The 17,954-nt window shown below is 41.0% G+C and overlaps 1 protein-coding gene and 4 non-coding genes across 6 annotated transcripts; all 5 read left to right on the forward strand.

Annotated features, from left to right (window-relative positions):
• The first annotated feature begins 1,025 nt into the window (after positions 1–1,025).
• fam83hb (family with sequence similarity 83 member Hb) lies at positions 1,026–17,726 on the forward strand. 2 transcript variants are annotated; one of them, XM_056582515.1, is made up of 8 exons: positions 1,026–1,282; positions 5,179–5,376; positions 5,694–6,032; positions 7,349–7,513; positions 7,646–7,770; positions 7,925–8,461; positions 8,804–11,141; positions 11,824–17,726. In XM_056582515.1, the coding sequence occupies exons 2-8, from the start codon at positions 5,254–5,256 to the stop codon at positions 11,842–11,844; spliced, it is 3,648 nt and encodes a 1,215-aa protein (XP_056438490.1). In that variant the 5' UTR covers positions 1,026–1,282; positions 5,179–5,253; the 3' UTR covers positions 11,845–17,726. The 2 variants fall into 2 exon arrangements, with proteins under 2 accessions (XP_056438490.1, XP_056438491.1); XM_056582516.1 differs by having other exon boundaries at positions 1,026–1,266.
• LOC130376347 (U8 small nucleolar RNA) lies at positions 15,386–15,523 on the forward strand. Its single transcript, XR_008893984.1, has one exon. It is a non-coding gene; the product is annotated as a U8 small nucleolar RNA (small nucleolar RNA).
• Positions 16,183–16,315, forward strand: LOC130376413 (U8 small nucleolar RNA). Its single transcript, XR_008894044.1, has one exon. It is a non-coding gene; the product is annotated as a U8 small nucleolar RNA (small nucleolar RNA).
• Positions 16,951–17,083, forward strand: LOC130376416 (U8 small nucleolar RNA). Its single transcript, XR_008894047.1, has one exon. It is a non-coding gene; the product is annotated as a U8 small nucleolar RNA (small nucleolar RNA).
• On the forward strand, positions 17,722–17,854 carry LOC130376421 (U8 small nucleolar RNA). The gene has a single exon (XR_008894051.1). It is a non-coding gene; the product is annotated as a U8 small nucleolar RNA (small nucleolar RNA).
• Positions 17,855–17,954: the final 100 nt, after the last annotated feature.

Consider the following 17,954-nt stretch of genomic DNA (forward strand, 5'->3'; position numbering starts at 1 on the left):
AACCGGTGAGAGGACAGTGGAGGGGGTTCTGGGTGTGGTCCCACGCCCTGAGCACATTCCTACTAGATGCCGCACCCTCATTTCCAGCGTCTGTACCAACCGGTGTGCGGGGAGCACTTATGCACACCGGCACAGCAAGCTTAGCCTACGTGTAGCAATCCCATACAAAATAACTTTAAGGATGTGGAATTGCATCTCATACTGTGATTTAATGGCCTATATTTATTTCACTTAGGTGTCTCATCATGTGCTGTTATGCCTACGTGTGGCTGCGCCTGTGTGTCCTGTCCTGTCCAAACTTGGGACACGCCCTGACTTTTCATGAAATTGTCCGTGCGTCTGTGTGTATATAGCCTACCTGTTGCTCGCTATCACAGGCCATAAAAAGGGTGTGTTCCAACTGATAGACGTTTCGGAACAAAGGCTAGCCCTAAGAAAATCCTTGCATCCACACCCACCCGCATAGACATAATTCGCACATTCCTTTTTTTGTCTTATCATGTGTTAATCGTCGACATGTATGTCAACTTATCCGTATAACTAAAGCAAAAAAGAAAGACGATTTGATCTGGAATAACCTGGAAGTGTCAAAGCACCCTAGACAAACACTAACGTTGCAGCCGTTACTTGCAGAGGGGAGTTGAGTAGTCTAAAATAATCTGCATTCTACCAGGAGCCCATGTGAAGGAGGGAACAAAGTCCTCTCTTATTATTGGAGAGAGAACTATTCGTTTGTGAGTCATTTACTCCACGTAAAAAAAAAAAATCCAAACACAATGAAGTGGCGCGAACCCCTTAATATTTGCTGTCGACTTACAGAATATGTCAAAAAGGCGTGTGGGCTTGTCGTCGTTTATTATAAGTTTGAATGGGAAGTATTCTTTCATAAACTAAACAACTTTTTAAATATGCCACTTGAAGTGAATTTCAAATAATGTTGTGAATCGGTAATCAGCATAAACGGGGAGGGGCCTCGCCGATGGGAAGCCCTAGAGAACTCCTTCATTTTCAGACTCCGGCGCTAAACGGCAGGTCGGACACCCCGCAGAGAACTGCATAGGACCGACCTGAAGTTCACGACGAAAACCAGGGGTCTGGGCTCTTTTTGGGGTGGAGTTGTCGGCAACCAAAAGGAATGTATGCGGGGCAAGCAGACTCGTAGCTGGATCTATCTTCGGCTGTACCGGCGAAAGCTGTCGCCTACACAGCGGTGCATAAAAAGGCAAGAGGAGCAGAAAAGGAAGCCTCGAAGTGGGTTTCGGCAGGGTGAGACAATTGAAAAGTATGGGCAAATAAGAAAAGCTACTTTAACTCACTTGTTACTTACGCCGAAACCCTTTTTGCTTACTCATTTGTATTCTAGGCCTATTATAGTCCAACTTTGTCGATTCCATTCTTCTCTATGTCTATATCCTAGACACCTGAAGGATTACTTTGGAGGATTGTTAACGCTTTACTTATGAAAATTGGCCTATATCCATCTATCTTTTTTAACAACATCTTGCATACAATGGAGAATTACGTCAACGACCAAGATATATTTTTACCTTTCATAAGACAAAAGGCCATAGGAAATGTACAAGTTACAACAAGCAATAGGCCTACAGGTTTAATTCAATACTCTTTTCCCATGTCTATTACTGATGGCTATGACATGTATATTATCCTACTAATACCCCCAACATAATAATCACCTCACGATAACCTAATATTGGCACAAAAAACCCCACACTATTATTTACACGTTTTTAATAGGCTACTTATAGTTATAGAACTTGGCTGTCCATTCAAAATAATAAAAAAATCTATTCTCTTATAGTACTCTTCTGCTCTCTAAACATTCATCTTAATGTGTTTGTCTCTATGCTTTTTTACTAGATGCAATTGGCTAGTTGTGTAACTGACTTTCAGGTTATTGTATTGAGAGTGGAGACAGACGGACAGAAAGGGAGGTGCTGATTACTGTCTCCAGTCTTATCTCAGTGTTTGTGTTTATCATTAACAGTTACTAAAATGTCCCACACCAACAGGCTTCATTATCACCCATCCAAACCAGTTTTACAGTGTTGTCTTTATCAAAGTAAAGTACTCATAAAGAACAATTAAACAGTATTTAACCTGTACTGGTGGAATATGGTTGATAGTTAATTCTGTTTATTTAGCAAGGTGTGTTAAGCTATGTGGATATGTGTGTGTTTGCGGGTGTGTGAGAGAGAGATGCACTTATCTTTAGACATTGAGAGTTTTAAGTCTTTTTAGTTTTTCGCTTGGCTATTGTAATGTTTTACTGTTGTGGATGTAATACACCCTATGCTCTTGAGTTGACCCGTTGAAAGGACAGTAATTCAAGCATGGATTCATTCGCATACTCTGAAGAAAATCCTGTCTGAACGCTTTGATTACTACCCGAAAATAAACTAGACTTTGTTTATGTCAACTTTGTTTATGTTGGTTTAAATTGACTATTTATGTTAAATATAAGTATTCCTCCCAGCCCACCCCCTAGGGAAACACATTGCAATATCTGAAAGAAGAGATCTGAAAGAGTGATCCTATCTCCCAATGAGTCTCAGCATTGTCATCAAATTAAAACCCAGTTTCTACAGTGTTTGGATATCACACTAGTCAGTCTGGGTCAGGTGAAGACAGCCTGCTTCCATGTGCTTTGTTATCCTTGGTCATTTGACTGCCAATCCGTTGACACTTAATGATCAGTACAGAATGAAGTTTGGAGGAATCAACCCAAAATATCCAGTCTTAATCAGCTAGCCTTTCTGTGTTTAATAGTATAACTCACCAGCCTGAGTCAAATGTAAAGTAATCTTATTCAGTGGGGTAAGATCTCCGTTGGGTTTCACAACCTGTATGATTTGAACTCATGACCAGGGAAATTCTTTACACACCACTAGCCACATGTGAGGACACATCGCTCTCACAGAGCTTGTTGTTTTACCTGCACAGGTACACTATGTCCTGAATCAGCACAAATCTTGCCGTTCCTCAGGCTAATTTTGTATTGGTTAATTTATAGTTATTTTTAAAGATCTCAGTTTCGTTCTCTTAGGCGGCAGCACAGTGGAAAAAAGCATTAGGCTGTTAGACAAGTGAGTTGAAGAGCAAGTGGGAAGCTCCGCCATACCCTCTCTGGTGGAACAACCACTGCTGGGTGATTGAAAACATGTCACTAACTGCACCGCTTGTGACTTTGATGCATGGCGGAAACGTAGGCCTAACTATCAACCGAGTTTGTCACAATCCTAATACTTACTGAAAATGCTAAAGCTAGATAATGATTGAACTTAGATGACATTCAGTGTCAGCTAAGCCGTTCATTTATCGAAATTAAAATATTTTGAAATCTTCAAGATGGCCACTTTAATTTAAGTCCGTTGCTAAAGATTCAAATCTGATGCTTGCCAGATTCATCCCTTCAAGAATATGGTCTGCAGATGGCTGGTTTTGTTCCGCAGTGGAACTTTCCTCGGGAAATCGGCACAGCATACTACAACATGTACTTATGTGGTAGAAAATGAGTCAGGCACCAGGATGTTAGCCAATATGCTAGCGGATGAATCACAGGCATGTAGCAAATTAGCCTCAGGCCAGGCTAGGCTAGCCTATGCTGTGACTCATACAACAGGGCCACCCCTTTGACCGTGAGGTCGGACACAAAGGCCTTACCCCTCATTTCAGATTTCAGATGTGTGTTGAATACATGTTGCACACGTCATGCTCAGTTTTTTACTTGTACATGTTGGAATACCACTAGTCACTCTCCCATTCTGACCACATAGGCCATAACAAACCCTTCACCTTTCACTGCTTGCATTTTCCTCATTCCTGAAGTAAGTAAGACAGATTTCAACAGTGGCAAACAGTGAGAGTGACACAAAAAAAAACAACAGTTTGTACTATCCCACACTGCAATGTTCTGAGGAGCATAAATGTAAATGCATCTGTCATATTACCTAATAGCATGTAATTTAGCATGGGAACTGGTGAAACTACAGAAATGCATCTCATAAATGAATTATAGTTCTTGTACCACAGACTGCATATTCAGATTGGCTGCATGACAAGTTTACTCAACAGGAATATGAGAGAACCTGTCCTGACAGCTATTTACAGCCCCAGCTGTCTTACTACTCTCTTAATGCTCTCAATGCGCCTAGTCCTTTGTCTTCCCCTCACCATTGTATGGGTCCTGTGAGTTCCCCCCTCCTCAGATATCTATTTGCCGTTGGCCCATGTGCCTCGATTGAATTTTCACTAATCATTGGTGCAACTCAAGGTGGACTTTCCATTCAACTACAATGTTGATGTGTATTGAACAGGGTGTATAATTCTACAATGGGTGGTAAACTAACCCTAATATTATAGTACATATAGTAGTGTAGTCTTGCGGTTATGTACAACTACTCACATAAAGGTTCTCTGCATACAAATTGAATACAAAGATGACTGTACAATATTGCTGAGCAATGCTAGCAGTAATGAGTAATCTATCCATAAGCAATAGTTGGATATTTTCTACAAAGCGTGTGTCTGACCAGAGTCATCGAGTGTTGAACAGTAAAGAAATGTATTGGTCTGACATAGTATCTTTCTATTACTGTACGGCACTGTGTGAATCTAGGTGTAACACATGTTATCTTTATACTGCCTGATTTTGCCTCTACAACAATGGCTGCTTTGTTTAAGGTATGGACAATGTTTTTTCTTCACTTGCTTCCCTTTTGGGAGTCTCAGTAACGGTGTACAATACTGTAGAATGAAAAGTAGGTCATAGGTGTGCAACCGTAAACAACATTTAAATCAACCATAACCTCTGTTATTATCTATTTAACAGTTGTTTCAATAACTCTACCCGGAGGTTCTTCTTGCGCGGTACATTGCAGCACTTGAATCACACAAGTAACAGCTTGCTTATTGATCCCCTCTGGTTACTAACCAAATCGTTGCTTTGTACATTTTATGTCTTATTCAAATGTCTTCAGTGAAATGAGTAAGTTTGAACAAACCATCTCATCTATTATGTTAACTAAGCCATTCAATCCTCTTGCAACGCTTTTTGTATTTCTATATTCTCCCTCACCATTTCCATATCCTCATTTCCATAGTCTGTCCGTCGTAATTACTAGAGAATCCTTATTTTACCTTTTTGTCTTTACTCTCTAGGTTGAAATCCCTCCCTTCCTCTACCTGTCGGCCCCCCCTGCACTCTGACCTGTGACCCCAACCTCGCCTCCGACCATGGCGCACCGATCTCAAAGTTCCTCGGTGGGCGATAACCCTCTCGACCCTAACTACCTCCCCCCCCACTACCGTGAGGAGTACCGCCTGGCAATCGACGCGCTGATCGAAGATGACTCCCAGGTAATAATATTGCGTCTGTTACTGTTAGCCAAAGAGGTTGAAAACATGGGTGATGATGGATCTCAGCCTTTAAGTCTGTGCCGTCCGGACCAATCTGCGCTATAAACACTGCCAATTTAAGAAACAATGTTATATCTGTTTACTATTGTTTATTTTCATGAATATATTTGTTTTTCATGTCCAAATCCTCTCATCCATTTAGTGGGTCATTCAAGGAAAGAAAATCATATTCTTCATGCTTTTGAGTTCGTTGTCCTCTTGTCATTTTCTGTATGTAAACAAAGCTAATGATGGGGACATTTTTACTGCCTTATCAGGGTTACTATGAGTTCCTCCAGAAGGCCGACGTGGTGCCCTTCCTGTCACAGCCCGAGATCGATCACATCAAGTCCACCCTCCAGACTCCCAGCCAGAGCCAGTCTGCCAGTATGCCAGAGCTGACCTACCATGAGGGAGTTATGGAGGACGATGGATCATCTGACACCTACTGGCCAGTGCACTCCGACCTGGACGCTCCAGGCCTGGACCTGGGATGGCCCCAGCAGCAGCACAGCTTCATAGGGCCCACGGAGGTCACCACCCTGATCAACCCCTCGGACCCTGAGATGCCCAGCATCAAGGAGCAAGCCAGGAGGCTCATCAAGAGTGCATATCATGTAGGTGTTGGAGAAAGCAGTGGCTTATCACAAACGGGTCTTTCTGGTTCAGGAGAGCCATCAGTTTGGATGTTTAGTCAGGCGTTTAAACACTGTCAGTCCGATTCATGCCTCCATGGCTCTGAGGAAACCACTTCAGTGTTTTCAGATCAAGAGCTCACTCTAAGGAATGGGACATGAAGTACAAGCATGCTTTCGGTTATACTTTGGCGTTGGTAGACCAGACTATAACTTGTTGTTGCCATAACAGAAATAATTAAGGTGCAGAGTACAAAGGTCAAATGCCATAAGCGGTTGTACCGGTTTGCGTTGCTTGGCCTGTTGGGTCTGCGGTCCATTTTCTATGCAGAAATGTATGCGTCTTGGCTCGTCATTAGGACTTTTATTGTGGTCATGTTTTGATAGACAAGCAAAGTCTGTTCCTCAGCAATTATGACATTCACTGTTGTCAAGCCTCAGCCTGAATGTAGTCAAGCAGGTTGAGGAACGAACAGGTGGTCTGTCTTATCTAAAACATCCAGTAGTGAATATTGAGACCCTTGCTTTGAACGAATTGAACCGCTTTTCATGAAGCAGTGAGTACAGCCCACTGCATTTCTTTTTTTTAAACAAGATGATTATTTTGGTTACAAAACAAATGTGAACTACAATCTGCCTCCTGCATGCTTTGGGCTTCACTCTACGAAGGTACAGGCTACGAAGTGCATCGTATAAAAAATATGAAATTATTACACAATAGTTATTATAGATAACAAATACAAAATTAAAACGACCTAAAAAATCACTTAAATTGTATTTTGCATTCGTGCAAGTAGTTGTTTTTAGCCTTGTTGGCTTCATGCTGTCTTGGTGCCAACATTTATTTATGACAAGTTATGTCATTAGATACACTTCAATTCAATTGGGTTTTACATCAAGGGTATTGTGGTGTTAAATGTGATAACCATGTTTATCTAAAATGCCAATCCCCACCTAAGGGGAATAAGCTGTGTTTGATTAGGTTGCAAATCAATTGTGGAGGAGAATGCTTCATAGAAAAAAAAGGGTTGGGCCCTATTCAAACAAGCTCCCATAACAAATGTTAATATTTATGCAGAGCCAATGTTTTTGCATTTGAAGACATTTTGTATGCGTTTATCTATCACAGTTAGATAGATCTTTCTTTATTCTCATAATTTACACTTAACTTCACAGTTTTGAGAAGTTTGTGATAATTCAATATCAATTATTGTCATAGTTAAAACCTCTGCAAAGGTAACCATACTCATGTTATTGTATGTCAGCGGTGCGTCTGATCTCTCCCTGTTTTGCCCCAGGTTATCGCCGTGGTGATGGACATCTTCACGGATGTAGACATCTTCTCTGACCTCCTGGACGCCGCAGCCCGCCGCGTCCCTGTCTACATCCTATTGGACGAGCAGAACGCCCATCACTTTGTTGCCATGGTGAACAACTGCAGGGTTAACTTGGACTTGATTCAAGTGAGTTGAATTTGCATATACTACTGAGTGAATGTCATAGGGATGCTTTCTGCAGCCAACTTTGTAGTTTATTAACCTTCTCCCTGTGCCTTCATAACATGGTGCCCTTGTGTGTCCTTGTGGTTGTCGCAGATGATGCGTGTGAGGACTGTGGCAGGAATAACATACTACTGCCGAACGGGGAAGTCTTTCAAGGGACAGGTTAAAGACCGCTTCCTCCTGGCTGACTGCAGAGCTGTCATCAGTGGAAACTATAGGTAAGCGAGACTACAAAAAAGTTTAAAAACGAAACAAAATAGAAAGCATAATAATGCAATACTCCCAGGTTAAATAGCTTATTCTTCTCTAAGCTCTTGTGATGACATTAGTTAATATTAACCACCCCCTCCTTCCTATCTCCATGTCTTCCAGCTTCATGTGGTCCTATGAGAAGATACACCGCTGCATCGCCCACCTCTTCCTCGGGGAGCTTGTCGCCAGCTTTGATGAGGAGTTTCGTATTCTCTTTGCTCAGTCAGAGCCTCTGATAATCGACCAATCAATTGTGCCACATGGCAACTCAGATTATCAAAGCAGTCAGTTTGGTTTGAAGCGATCCCAGTCATTGCTGAGCAACAGGGCTTTTCCACGACAAAACGAGCTTCCCTCTGCGTTGCCCTACGGAGAATCTGAGCGGAATCCTCTCGCGTTTCGAAGGAACGAACCCTTTCGACACTCGATGGAGCCCACGGCAGGCATAACGATTGGAAAGTATGCACAGCAGCAGTTTCACCTTCAGCAGTCGTACTTAGAGCAGGGAAGGTCCATAGTCTCGAGACAGATGGAGCTGAGCTCTACTGGATTCAAGAGACACAGCTACGCGGAAGGCACCCAGGAGAGCTACTCGTCGTCAAAGCAGTACATGAAACACAGAGTCATGAATAATCTGGAAGAGACTGATTATCAGAGGTTAGTCCATTTATTGATCATATTGCCCATTGTCCGTTTGAATTATATAATGTTATCACTTTTCTCCTGAATTTGAATTCTGAGTAGCCAATTTCATACTATGATACTTTAGTATATGATACACGTAAACCTCCTAAAATGGCGCAATTTGATTGCTTCGCTATCTCGGGTTATTGGGCAATATCCCATGATTGAGATCTCGATCTCGGGATATAGTTTTCAGCGCGTCTCTTCACTCTAATAAAAACAAATAAACCGCTGATAAAACATACATACATCCAAGCAAAAAGTGTTATCTTTCTAATTTTTGGAATATTATTTACTCACTTTTGTATTTTACAGGGAGCAGACCCAACAACGGTCTTATTACCATGAGGGGCCGGAACATGGATCTGGCCATGGACATTATGACAGACTCCAAATGCATGCTTCGAATCTCGCCTTAGATCAGCGTTCAGAATCAAGCTACACATCTGAACCACCTGTCGTTGGAGGCTACAGTCGAGATTACTTCTCGTCGGATGACCTGAAAGGACCTGAAGGGCTCCATGGACATCACGAAGCAGGGCGATATGAAGGAGTTTCAACACAGAAGAGGCCCACCCTAGGCCAACCCTTTGCATGCCAGAACTCTCCGACGCAACCCCACCCTCCAGAGAAACAGCCGTTCCTGAAGCCGCCTGAACAGGAGCGGGATCAAGACCCGAGTGCCAGACAGGGCATGAGGAGTTGGAGGATCAACTCCTTCCTCAGCACATACGAGGATGGGGGAGAGGAAGGCCTACCTCAGGCACTAGGCCCGGATGCATTTGATGATGATCCATCAGCTCAACAGGTAGCGGACCCTCAACGTTCTACAAATCGCTACGGGATAAAAGAAATGCCCTCTAAACCAGATGTTCTGAGACCACGCTTTGGGAAACCCGTTTTACATGACAACAGCGAGAAAGACTCTGGCACAACCAGGGTTCTGCAGCCCAGCACTACCTATAGTCACCACATGATGGAGAAAGAAAGAGAGAAGGAGAGTGACATGGAGAGGGACAGATTGGGAACCAGGGAGGGAACAGGAGATGTGGAGATGAAGGAGGGTCCAGAGGTCACTGTTTCCAAGAACGAGTCATTCCGCACCCGTGTCAACCCGATGCTCATGAGAAGCTCTCGGCTTCGCTCCTCCCTTATCTTTTCCTCCTCAAAGGTGGAAAAGCACAGCGGGGGCCTGGGTCTGAACCCCGCCACAGAGGAAGACGAGGATCTAGACCATATCCGCACCACCTCTATAGTGGCTCAGATGCTTGAGAAGAGGAAGTCCTTGAACCGGGAGCCTTTTGAGTGGAGGAAGAAGACAGAGGAGAAGGACAAGGACGATGAGAAACAGAAAGTACCGGCCAAAGAGAAGGGGGAGACCAGCTTTAAAGACCTCAAAGATAAATTTCAGAATGCAAGCCAAGAAATTAAGACTTCACCAGCTGAAGCGCCCTCCAATGTCACTGCAGGTTCTTTGAAAACTCAACAAGAATCATCATTGAATATGAACGATCCAGCTAGTCGCCTACAGTATTTTAAAGATTTGGCCGCCAAGAGAAAAGCCTCAAGAATGGAGACAGAAACAGCACTCAAAGCCATCGGGCCAATTGAAAAGAAGCCCGACCTTTTGGATAAAACACATCATAGCACAGCCACTCACGACATCCCATCTGTTTCTGTTAACCCACCAGAACCTGAACCCAAGAAGTTAGACATCTCATCTAGGCTAGCGGAGCTCACTCGCAGATCGTCTGTCAGTGGAAACAAGCCACCTGCGGTCTCGACCAAGCCGTCAGTAAACCAGCTGAAGCCAACAGAGCCAGATTCCACTCGGAAGGCGGGGAATGGGTCAGAAGTTCAGAAGAAGGACCCTTTCAAGTCTCTGAAGCCCTTTCCCTCTCCAAACATCTTCCGAAAGGACCCGTTGAAGCTCAAAGCACTGAACCCTCGTCGGGTGTCTAGTGGTGAGGACATGCTGACAGCGGATGCAACCGACGCAGAGAAGAGTGAACTGAAGAAGAGCCGCTCGCACAGCTCTTCATCCATGATGCGTTCTGACTCAAGGGACGTACTCAACAAGTATTGTGGCTCCAATACTTCCATCAACACAATAGGGAGTGATGGCAAGAGTGAGGGGAAGCCTCTGGATTTCCTCAAGAAGCAGACGCAGAGGTTAAAGGGCCTCCTTGGGCCTAAAGATAAGGACAAGAAATCTGCTGCTAGTGCCGATGAAAAGACCATGAGAACTGTGGTTGAAATCACTGAAGACTCCAGCAAAAAGTCAAGCACGTCTTCTCACACGGGATCAAGCAACAATGACCAACCCAACGCTAACCACAAAGTGTCAGCGGGAACCTCTGGACCATCGCGGTACCAGTCCACCGGTGGCTCGGTGCTGTTCAGCAGCAACCTACGAGACGACACCAAGGTCATCCTGGGCCAGATCTCTGCCAACAGTCAGAAGAACCGCCTGGACCAGGATAAAGCAGGCGGGGCCAAGGAGGGCGACCCTGGAGACAAGGGCCTGGAGAGACAGAATTCATTGAGGAAGACTCTCTTTTCGCGACCCCAAACCAACCCACAGGAGAGAGAGGGCCTGCTGAAGAGGATGGAGAGTATGAGGAAGGAGAAGAAGGTGTACAGTCGCTTTGAGGTATGTGTACCAGCAAACAGAAGCCGGCAGGTTGGTTGGAAGAAGTGAGGAGTGGTGATAGACGTTGGAGAATTCCAACAAAAAGGTGTGAGAGTCACAAACTGATCCAACAAGTAACAAACAAAACTAAAGATGTTAAGGTTAATTGGATTACCAACCGAGAACCAAATAAGTTGCCGTGCAGGTTCCCGTAGTTAAACAATCCAGATATTTCCCTAGTTTGTCATAGTATTATCGGATTGTATTATATTTTATATTGTCATATAAAATATGACAATATAAAATATTGCCATATCAATCCCTATGACAGTGAATAGTTTGTTATATTATATCATAACACGCCTAAATAATATGAACAAAGTACATGATTGCTACCGTAGTGTTTGGAGATCTTTTCCTAATTTAAAAATATGTAAACTATTACACCAGTAAGTTATGCTTATAAACAGATTGGTTGTAACTTGGATGTGTGGGCAGATGCCTTTAACTAATTAAGATTTAAATCGGGGGTTTAGTTTCGGATTATGTTGAGTTGTGAATGATTAAGATCTGTGTCAACATTGAACTTCTACAGAGGCTCTAGTGTTTACCGTATAACCTTGACCACCAGGAGTATTAGCGAGAAGGGATGGTTGATCCTGTCGTATTCATTGTTCCTCTATTTCTGCTGTTCTGTTGACAGATGGGGAACAACCTTGGATAACTAAAGATGACTGACACTTTTGGCTTGGAAAATCTATGCAAATGAACAAAAAGACTCTTTCCGTAACGTGCCAACAACCCTATAAATGTACCTCAACAGCTGCCCATTCAAGCATTACTGGATTTTCTTACAAAGCAATAAACCTAGTTTTGAGTGTGCAGTTGTGGCAAGCATTGGCACCACATTTATTTAACCATATATGGTGAAAGAATGAAAGGAGCGTGACCTGCCTCTGATACCGACTGCTGTCGGCAACATTTCACCAAGCAATAAAAAGCCAATGCTCTAAGAGAGACGTTGGGCCCTTGTGGGTGTAAACATGCACAAGTAGGCTGCAAGTAAGTGGTGCGGAGAATTTTTTTTACATCAAACAATGTCATGTACTTAATATGCAACTGGATTGAACAAGCCTGTGCAGAACAGCACATTCCTAGTTCCGGTGCGCCTGTGTCTATAACAGACTATTGACTTAGTAAAGAAATAAATGGTAATGCGGAAAGTATGCCTCTTGGGAGGGGACATTTTTAGAAATGTCTCAAAATTGAGAGCAGAAAAAACATGAGTATATATATCAAGCACTTCCAATGTTGAGTTCGGTATCCGCAGCCCTTATAATATTTCTGTAGAAAGGTGGGATATAGATTACGTTTGGTTAAAAAATAAAGACTTGAATGTGCCTTTCGAAAGGGTGGGGCCTCTCAGGACTGACTTTTAAAATCAATTATTCAGGGAAGGGCTAGGCCTGCTGGAGCACATCTAAAGGGAAGAAAGCGTGGGTTACTATCACTGGTCCTTTCTTCAAAACAATGCTGGTGAAAGTTTGCCTATGCGCTGATCCACTCATTACTTAAGGTGGATTGTACACCACTGAAATAAATTCTTTATAGGACTATGCCAGATCCGTCATCCATTGAGTGGATAGACTCTTAATGCTGGACGAAGGCCAAGCTGATGACACTCACAAATCTTCTCCGACCTACGCCCTGAGCAGGTCCACTAACCTGTTTGTCTCTCAATTGGACCAATGACGTGGCTTTGAGGCTCAGTGAGCACTAGTCTTAATGTGTACTATGTTGAGACATTGAGGGTCCAACAGAGTTCTTCAGCACTAAGAGGATATTTGAATATGTTTTCTTCAAGGAATATTATTGTAAATATTAACATGAATAAGGGCTTGGTGAGGCTATTTATACAGTAACTGGTAACGAGTAGGTTAAATATTTTGTAAGTGTCTTATAGTATCTAATACCAATTAGTTTAAGTACATTATCAAAGAAATAATGATTCACAATGACAACAAATCAATTTGCTGAACAGATTTTTTTTTTTTTTAAAGTGAATTGTAATATATGTTAGAATATTTTGCTGCAACAAACTCATCTATTAAATGCGCTAAAAAAGAATTTGCTTTTGTTGCTGTAATCAGTATTGATGACCTCCACAACTTCATAAATGCCAAAAAAAAAAAAAATACTAGTCCCTATCTCGTTTCTTTATTAGTACCATAATCAGATAAGATTGTGGATGGTTGTTGTGAGAGGGAAAGGGATATCAAAATATCTCAAGATCTCACAAAATTATACCTGGCCAGTGGTTGCACTCAGCTAGAAGGGAGTCATAATAATATATCATAAGATCTTGACGAGGGAACAAGAATTATGGATGCACTTCCCTAATGATTCTGGCCTACTGTTGTCAGAACATATGTTATAGTGCTAGTGCTTTAAATCAATGAGGATTTGGTTTGATGGCTTTCCCCCAAGGTGTGTATATTTTTGTACAAAAATGTATGAATAAGATAAGATAAGATAGACTTTATGGTCATTGTACAGTCACCTATACAACGAAATTGGGAGTGCCAACTGAAGGTGCATTACACATACACTGGAAAAAGGGTTTTAAGCCGTACTTCATCTGATTATTATTTTGTAATTCAATTCAAATAAACATTTTTTGTTTTATTTTTAAAATAACTTTTTTTTATTTCAAAATACTGTGAAATATAGATATTTTTAATTAGGAGCTCAATTAAGAAATATCCATTTTGACAAATGTAAAATTTTAAGGTTGTGTATTCAACTGATTAATAATTTTGTCATTCAATCCAAATAATTTTTTTTGTTTTCTTCCTAAAACACTGTTATACTTGATTAGGAGCTCAATTTAGAGATATTTGTTCAGACAAATGTACAATTTCAAGGTTACGTACAAGCCTGCGCATGCGCATTAAATACAAAGACGCTTACGACTACTGGACCAAACCGCAGTGTTGCCAACTTAGCGATTTTGTCGCTATATTTAGCTACTTTTCAGACCCCTTTGGCGACTTTTTTTCAAAACAGCGACAAGCGACAAATCTAGCTTCTTTTTCAGCTGCTATTGGTGACTTTTGGCGACTTTTTGAGGTGAAAGCACTAGCCTTGACCAGAGTGACGATGACTCACTGGTTCTGTGAGCTAGGACAGTCTGTCTGTGTCTGGAGGGAGGTCTGGAGTTGGTCTAACTCTGCGATTTAGATTGTTAATATATATAGTATATTGTGTGGTGGCAGTAGCTCAGGTGGTAGAGCGGGTTGGCTGGTAATCTGAAGGTTGTTGGTTCGATCCTCGGCTTCACCAAGCAGTGTATCGAGGTGTCTTTGGCAAAGCACCTAACCCTGACTGATGTCGCGATGTGATGTCGAATCCAGACAGAAGCGCCTCAAGGCCATGAAGCGGCGAGAGCCGAGCGGGAAAAAATGATGATGATGTATACAATAATGAGAAACAATTGTTTGATTAAATTGTAATCTTTTTGATTGGATAAACCAAATTATTTCTGATAGATATTTCTTAAATGAGAACCAATTGTTGGAGTGAATCAATATTTTTTTGTTTAGGATTTAACATACGATTTAAATGTATTAACTTCATTCAAAGAATATAATTATACTTGGTGCCAAGTTGTATTATTTTGTTTTTATGAACATAGGAAATATTGTTTGAGGCAAGCTATATATTTGTCATTGGCTCAAGTTATGTAATATAGATGTGAACCATTACCCATGTTTTTTTTAATTGGTTCAACAGAAGGCTTTTTCCAGTGTACAAAATAAATAAATAAACAAGCAATTTAAGTTAAAAATTGTGAAAAAAACAAGACAGAAATAAGAAAAACATTTGGAACAACACAAGGACAGGTGATGTCAGAATAAATAAATATAAAGGCCGTAAGCATATTGCACTTTATAGAAAGTGAGGAATCTGTGTTTCAAGTTTCTTAACGTTTTGTAGATGGCTTTCAAATATATACAATCTATACAATATAAAATGTATTTCAGTCAAGACCTAAAAACAAAATTTGGTCCGAACTGTATAAGCATAAAATATTCAATCTGGGTCATTCAATTTAATCTTGAGTGACCATATATTAAAGCGGTTTATAAATACACATTTTTTAGGATAGTCACAAAGCCAAATCATCATCGTTGACCTAAGATAGCACCATGACCTGAGTACTCCTACGTAACAGACAAATATGTTCTGACAACGGTAGCATTATATCATTAGTGAGGTCTATCCTTACCTGTGGTTCTCTGATAGAGAACTTCAGAACATGATGATTGGAGATCTTATGAGATATGATTATATCTTCTTCCTTCCTGGCTGAGCGCAACAACTCTCCAGGTTTCCATTCTGACTATAAGAAAATGTTAAACAAATACATATATCTGTAATGCAGCCTACATCACAGGTGTGTTGTCCTCAAAGCAAACGGACAATGAAGTCCCAATCTCTTTCGTAATTGACAGGCTTTTGAGTGGTTAAAAATTGTCGATGGGAGTTTTAAGTTTTTAGCTTTTTATTGGTGGAAATAGGAGGCGATAAAGCGACTTTATCAACTGCATATTTGTGAACGAGCAAACTCATTGAGTGAACTCCATGAAACCTGGTACAAGAGCTCTCGTGAGATGTAATGATATCTCCTTCCAGACCTGGTGCCACAACCTACGTGGACCTATTTTGATTTATAAATGATTTGTAAAATGCTGCTGAGTTGATGGTGATATATCATTAGTTACTTCTGTTATATCTAGACTGTTATGCTCTGTTTCTCAGTCACCATGTTGTAATTACACAATTTATACTGAACTCATCAATCCATTTGTTATTGTTGTTCCTTTGCCAAAAAGATTAATTTCAAACTTCAGCATCATTAGCTGAGGTTAAAGACATCTCATCAAATTTAATTTAACATTTAGATCATGAAGGTAAATCATCATTGTTGACTTAAGGTAGCACCATGACCTAGGTACTCCTATGTAAAAGTAACAATAGTTCTGACAACGGTAGCAACATATCATTAGTGAGGTCTATCCTTACCTGTGGTTCTCTAAAAGAGAACTTCAGAAGATGATGATTGGAGTTTTTATGAGATATGATTATATCTCCTCCTGGATGAGCGCAACAACTCTCCAGGTTTCCATTCTGACTATAAAAAAATGTTAAACAAATACATATATCTGTAATACAGCCTACATCACAGGTGTGTACTGTCCTCAAAACAAACGGACAATGAAGTCCCAATCTCTTCGTAAATGACAGGCTTTTGAGTGGTTACAATTTTACAATGTGAGTTTTGGTTTTAGGTTTTCATTTGTGGAAATAGGAGGCGATCAATAGGCTTTATCAACTGCATATTTGTGAACGAGCAGACTCATCAAGTGAACTCCATCAAACCTGGTTCAAGAGCTCTCGTGAGATGTAATGATATCTCCTCCAGACCTGGTGCCACAACCTACGTGGACCTATTTTGATTATAATTGATTTGTAAAATGCTGCTGAGTTGATGGTGATATATCATTAGTTACTTCTGTTATATTTGGACTGCTCTGTTTCTAAGTCACCATGTCGTGAATACACAATTTATAGTGAACTCATCAATCCAATTGTTATTGTTGTTCCTTTGCCAAAAAGATTTATTTCAAACTTCAGCATCATTGCCTGAGGTTAAAGACATCTCATCAAATTTAATTCAACATTTAAGTCATCGTTGACCTAAGGTAGCACCATGACCTAGGTACTCCTATGTAAAAGTAACAATTGTTCTGACAACAATAGGAACATATCATTAGTGAGGTCTATCCTTACCTGTGGCTCTCTAAAAGAGAACTTCAGAACATGATGATTGGAGATCTTATGAGATATGATTATATCTCCTCCTGGCTGAGCGCAACAACTCTCCAGGTTTCCATTCTGACTATAACAAAATGTAAAACAAATACATATATCTGTAATACAGCCTACATCACAGGTGTGTACTGTCCTCAAAACAAACGAACAATGAAGTCCCAATCTCTTTCGTAATTGACAGGCTTTTGAGTGCTTAAAATTGTCAATGGGAGTTTTAATTTTTATGTTTTTATTGGTGGAAATAGGAGGCGATCAAGAGACTTTATCAACTGCATATTTGTGAACGAGCAGACTCATCGAGTGAACTCCATCAAACCTGGTTCAAGAGCTCTCGTGAGATGTAATGATATCTCCTTCCAGACCTGGTGCCACAACCTACGTGGACCTATTTTGATTTATAATTGATCTGTAAAATGCTGCTGAGTTGATGGTGATACATCATTAGTTACTTCTGTTATATTTGGACTGCTCTGTTTCTCAGTCACCATGTCGTAATTACACAATTTATACTGAACTCATCAATCCAATTGTTATTGTTGTTCCTTTGCCAAAAATATTTATTTCAAACTTCAGCATCATTGCCTGAGGTTAAAGACATCTCATCAAATTTAATTCAACATTTAAGTCATCGTTGACCTAAGGTAGCACCATGACCTAGGTACTCCTATGTAAAAGTAACAAATGTTCTGACAACATTATGAACAAATCATTAGTGAGGTCTATCCTTACCTGTGCCTCTCTAAAAGAGAACTTCAGAACATGATGATTGGAGATCTTATGAGATATGATTATATCTCCTCCTGGCTGAGCGCAACAACTCTCCAGGTTTCCATTCTGACGATAACAAAATGTTAAACAAATACATATATCTGTAATACAGCCTACATCACAGGTGTGTACTGTCCTCAAAACAAACGGACAATGAAGTCCCAATCTCTT

This window comes from Gadus chalcogrammus, chromosome 22 (assembly GCF_026213295.1).
Source record: "Gadus chalcogrammus isolate NIFS_2021 chromosome 22, NIFS_Gcha_1.0, whole genome shotgun sequence".
Classification (NCBI taxonomy): Eukaryota; Metazoa; Chordata; class Actinopteri; order Gadiformes; family Gadidae; genus Gadus; species Gadus chalcogrammus.